Source organism: Primulina eburnea, chromosome 3 (assembly GCF_022965805.1).
Source record: "Primulina eburnea isolate SZY01 chromosome 3, ASM2296580v1, whole genome shotgun sequence".
NCBI classification, from domain to species: domain Eukaryota; kingdom Viridiplantae; phylum Streptophyta; class Magnoliopsida; order Lamiales; family Gesneriaceae; genus Primulina; species Primulina eburnea.
The window spans coordinates 6,717,630-6,722,653 of record NC_133103.1 but is presented as its reverse complement, the minus strand read 5'-3'; the positions used below and the strand labels follow the sequence as shown (position 1 = coordinate 6,722,653).

At 33.8% G+C, this 5,024-nt stretch overlaps 1 protein-coding gene across 1 annotated transcript; it reads left to right on the top strand.

The window, feature by feature from the left end:
• Positions 1-220: 220 nt before the first annotated feature.
• On the top strand, positions 221-3,199 carry LOC140828128 (probable flavin-containing monooxygenase 1). Its single transcript, XM_073191108.1, has 5 exons — positions 221-670; positions 1,091-1,331; positions 2,127-2,305; positions 2,401-2,750; positions 2,846-3,199. The coding sequence occupies exons 1-5, from the start codon at positions 251-253 to the stop codon at positions 3,189-3,191; spliced, it is 1,536 nt and encodes a 511-aa protein (XP_073047209.1). The 5' UTR covers positions 221-250; the 3' UTR covers positions 3,192-3,199.
• Positions 3,200-5,024: the final 1,825 nt, after the last annotated feature.

The following is a 5,024-nucleotide window of genomic DNA, read 5'->3' as shown; positions in this document are numbered from 1 at the left end:
TTTTTTTTTTTACATGGAGGTGGGCCCCGATCACTCATGTGGAGTAATCTGGGAGCAGGTCGAAACAATCCCCATATTTATCATTTTCATCAAAATTTATCAATGCCACCATCTTCTTCCTAACGCTACCAAACAAGAACTCCCATGCAAATCTCCCTATAAATACGTGCATTTCTCCTCCTTCATAACTCACCATTTTTCGAATAACGAAAACCAGCTTATTCACAAGCCAAGCAAGGTTAACTATTTCATGGCAAATCAATCCAAGATCGCCATTATCGGAGGCGGCATCAGCGGAATCGCCGCAGCGAAGCAGCTCCGGAAACACAACCCTGTGGTGTTTGAAGCCACCGACTGCATCGGCGGCGTTTGGAAGCACTGCGCTTTCCGTACCACAAAGCTGCAGACACCTCGGTGTGACTACGAGTTCTCGGATTTTCCGTGGGCTGAAAGGGATAACTCCAGTTTCCCTTCCAATATAGAGATATTGGAGTATGTGCATCAATATGCAACGCATTTTGATGTGCTGAAATTCGTGGAATTCAACTCGAAGGTGGTCGAGATTCGCTTCATCGGTGACCGTCAGAAGTCGGATGAATACGGGAGTTTGCTGTCCGGTCAGCCAGTTTGGGAAGTCGGAGTTCAAACAAGCGGGTCGGAGACGATTCAGGTTGGAGAATTTCTTGGGTTTTGTTGCTTTGTTTCATTGAAATTTCTTGCCTTTCAATGAAGCAAGTATTATTATGACAATATGTTTAGTTATCCCATCGTCAGTCAAACAATAATCAGATTTTTAATTTTTAGTTTGAAATCCAGTTTTAGTAAGTTCACACAAATTTAGTCTCATTTGATGCTTAAAACAAATTTATTTCAAGTTCAAGTCGGATTCGTCTAAGATTTCGAAGTTGAAAGAAATTAATTTATATAATTGGTAGCTTTATGTAGAGAACATGCATGCATGTAAACTCTTACGTCCCAACATTAACATTTATTTTATATATATTTATATCGACCATATTTTAATATTTATTTCTTATTTCATTTCAAAATTAAATAATATCTAAAACCATATATTTATTTCTATTTTTAGTGGTATACGTTCGAGTGTGTGGTGATATGCGCTGGGAAATATGGCGATGTCCCAATGATACCCAAATTTCCAAATAACAAAGGGCCTGAGGTATACAAAGGGAAAGTGCTGCACACGCTAGACTACTGCAAAATGAACCAAGAGGAAACAACAAAGTTGCTCAAAGGGAAGAAAGTTGTAATATTTGGATTCAAGAAATCTGCCATAGATTTGGCATATGAATGTGCTCTAGAAAATCAAGGTAAAATTTCACACACATACACACACACACACATAAAGCTAATGCATAAGTTTTTTTTTTAAAAAAAAAAAATAATCATGTAACTTTCAAAGCAAAGTATTTTGAACGGTTCTGCGTTAACCTTGAATGAATCTAATCCAAATATTATTATATATTTTTTCTCGGCTTCTAAAGTTAGTTTTCTTGATAGCGTGGTTGACAGATAAGTCAACTTTCCAATATAGTTGTTAAACTCGCAACCTTCTTGTAAGCAATATTATTATTCAATAAATTGTTCAGTCATGTAATGCAAGAAATACTCGGTCGAATTAAAATTAGTTTAAACTTTGAATAAAAATTCGTCCATTCATTATAAAATTCAAGAAAGTACATTACATGTGAACCAAATTAAACAATGTTAACCTTTTATAGAATATATGTATGTCACTACTATGGAACTAGAATAGAACAGAATGATGCACCCACTTTATTTATTTATATCAATCTTATCTTAAATATATATTTATCATTACCTCTATAATTAAGATGGAAATTGAACGGACAGGCGTGGAGTACCAAACTAAATAAACGTAGTTGATTGAAACATCGACTAAGATGTGTTTTTTTTTTTGTTTAATCATATTTCGGCATAGTACTGATGTGATGTCGAACACATCAGCATTGCAACTTACAAGATGAGATCAAAATTTGACTACATAAATTATCAAAATCCAAAACACAACAACTTAGTCGATGATTTCAACTATTTTCCCGATTCAACGATATTGATATGGTTTGGGGTATGTTAATATACAGGACCAGAAGGTCAAACTTGTACCATGGTTATAAGGACTCTGCGATGGACAGTTCCACATTATTCAGTATGGGGTTTACCGTTTTCCATGTTCTATTCCACAAGGGCTGCCCAATTCCTCCACGAAAGACCCAATCAAGGCTTCTTTAGGTCCCATATTTGTACCGCACTCTCTCCTATGGTAACCTTCTACATGTAAATGTTTTTGCCAAATTTTAGAACTGTTGATCTTGTGGAGGGGGAGCTTAATCTTTTATTTTTCCATGGTTTTCATAGAGAAAAATGATGTCAAAGATTATTGAATCATACTTGACATGGACACTTCCGTTGGAGAAATATGGGTTGAAACCCGATCATCCTTTCGAGGAAGATTATGCGTCGTGCCAAATGCCTATCTTGCCGGAAAATTTCTTCTGTGAGGCAGAAAAAGGAAAGATTGACTTCAAAAGAGCTTCGAAGTGGGGTTTTTATGAAGGGGGAGTCGAGCTCGACGATGGCAGCAGACTGGAGGCGGACGTGGTGGTTCTTGCAACGGGTTTCGATGGAAAGCAGAAGCTCAACGCCATGATCCCTGATCCATTCCGAAGTTTGCTTGAGTTTCCTTCTGGCATGATGCCCTTATACAAGTACTACACATTCTCTATTAAATTAAAGTATTTATGAAGCAATCTTTTTTGCATTGATTCGACTCTCATCAACTCGAACTTCGTTACGTTGTTAGGGGAACGATTAATCCGCTTATCCCTAACATGGCCTTTGTCGGTTACATCGAGAGCGTCTCCAATCTGCACACGGCCGAAATACGCTGCAAATGGCTATCAAGGCTCGTGGATGACCAATTCAAACTGCCGAGTGTCGAAAAAATGCTCGGGGACACGATGGAGGAGATAGATATCATGAAGAGGACAACAAGATTCTACAAAAGAAGCTGCATATCTACTTTCAGCATCAACCATACAGATGAGATTTGTGAAGAAATGGGATGGAAACCATGGAGGAAAAGCAACTGGATTGCTGAGGCTTTTAGCCCTTACAACAGCCTAGACTATGCAGAAAAGGAAGACTAAAGAATCTCATGGAAATCATTCACGCAAAATTAATATTTGTTGTATTATTTATTCCTTTTTATTAAACAATAAATGGTAGGCAGGCAATTCTTGTAATAGGTTGATAATAAACACAATTGTATGGAAAATGAAATAAATTTTTAAATGAAAATTAATAATATATAGTTTTGATATGTTTCATGTCTCACCGTGTAAGTGTGAATCAATGAAGATAAACTAACTTATTAGATATGTAATTTTTATATATTTCATCACGTCCTATAAAAAAGTATCATCTCATCGGTTTTCATATGAGCGTGCACGTTACATATCAAAACTCATATACATCGATGGTGTGTATTGGGTATTGGGCCATAAGTGTATGTAGTGATTGGACCAAAATCACAAGATTTCATTAGCAAGGTTTGGGCCATATTACTCGATGGATCCGAGAAATATTAACCACTCAAAACTTATATCGAGATTGGAAATCCAATACCAAGTAATTGTAGGTGAACGCCAGGGGCTTTACCAAAATTTATATATATTATGATAATTGATATTGCTAATAATATATTTCTGCTTATATATAAGAGAATATATTTATTCTGGCCATGTTAATAGGCTATTTTTAAAAATAGTCTTCTTTACTAAAGATTTTACAATATAGCTCTTTGTAATTCAATAATCCTAAAATACAATTTCTTTCCATTTTTCACATCTACATAATAATAATAATGTCATATTAATACAACTAATAAAAATAAATTTATGTATAACGTTAAACAAAGAAAAATATAATTTAATATAAAAACAAATGTAAAGAATTAAAATATACATAAGTGAAATGAAAAAAAAAAAACTATCTAATAAAATATGCAGTAGCTCCATATTATATCTTCATATTAGCTCATTTTAATGAATTTGTGTGTCATGTAAAATAAAAGGATATATTTGGAATTTAACATAATTAAAAGCTAGTTTAAACAAATAATTTAAATAAAGCCAAATTTCATTATAGATACTGCAGGTAGAAGACCATTTTCAAAAAATCCCTCTATTTAAAATAGAAAATTGATTAAATATCATATATCTATTTTTTCTCATCTATATGATAATTATTTCCCTCAATCCGTCTCGTAACCATTGAAAAAACTTCCAATTTATGAAAATTAAGTTCATGGTTTTAATTATGACATTTCTTGTAGGAACGAGAGGATCGATGCTGTTGTACCGAAAGTTATAACATCTAGTAATGGTTGTATTTGGATAAAATTTAGATAATTTGTTTCTTATTAAATTTATCATAATATATTTTTTTTTTCAATATTATATATTAAATAATATTATGAATGAAAATATTTTGTCCCACATAAAACATAACAGATCATGTCATCGATTAATACACTTCATGCTCGATCTCAACTCATGTGCATTTTGAGTTGCTTGAGCGGGAGATTGTGCTCGAAAAGCTCGAAAGTCTTCCTCATATTTTTATGGTTTAAATTTTACGTATATATTGTCAAAAATATCTCCTAATTTTTACATCATCTAAAATATGTACTCGAGAGTATAAACAACTAAACCCGAACTCGACTCGAGTAAAGTCTCGATCTGCTCGAACTTGAATCGAGCATGATCAAATTAAGCTCAAGTTAAATTTTGATAGATCGAGTCCACTCACAAATAACTCATTAGTAGTTCGAGTCACTCGCATATCTGGCTTGGACCCTAATTTTGATAGCTAGCATAGAGAATATATATATGGAGTACTTGACAGTGATTTAAATACACAAAAGAAAGAAAAATGGAAAATAATAAACAATAAAAAGGGCCACAACTCATACACTAGAC

Bases quoted from the DNA above. Each gene is read 5' to 3' on its own strand.
- LOC140828128 (XM_073191108.1), top strand. From the start codon at position 251: ATGGCAAATCAATCCAAGATCGCCATTATCGGAGGCGGCATCAGCGGA. The intron at 1,332-2,126 runs GTAAAATTTCAC...GTTAATATACAG, and splicing joins ATGTGCTCTAGAAAATCAAG to GACCAGAAGGTCAAACTTGT. The intron at 2,306-2,400 runs GTAACCTTCTAC...TGGTTTTCATAG, and splicing joins GTACCGCACTCTCTCCTATG to AGAAAAATGATGTCAAAGAT.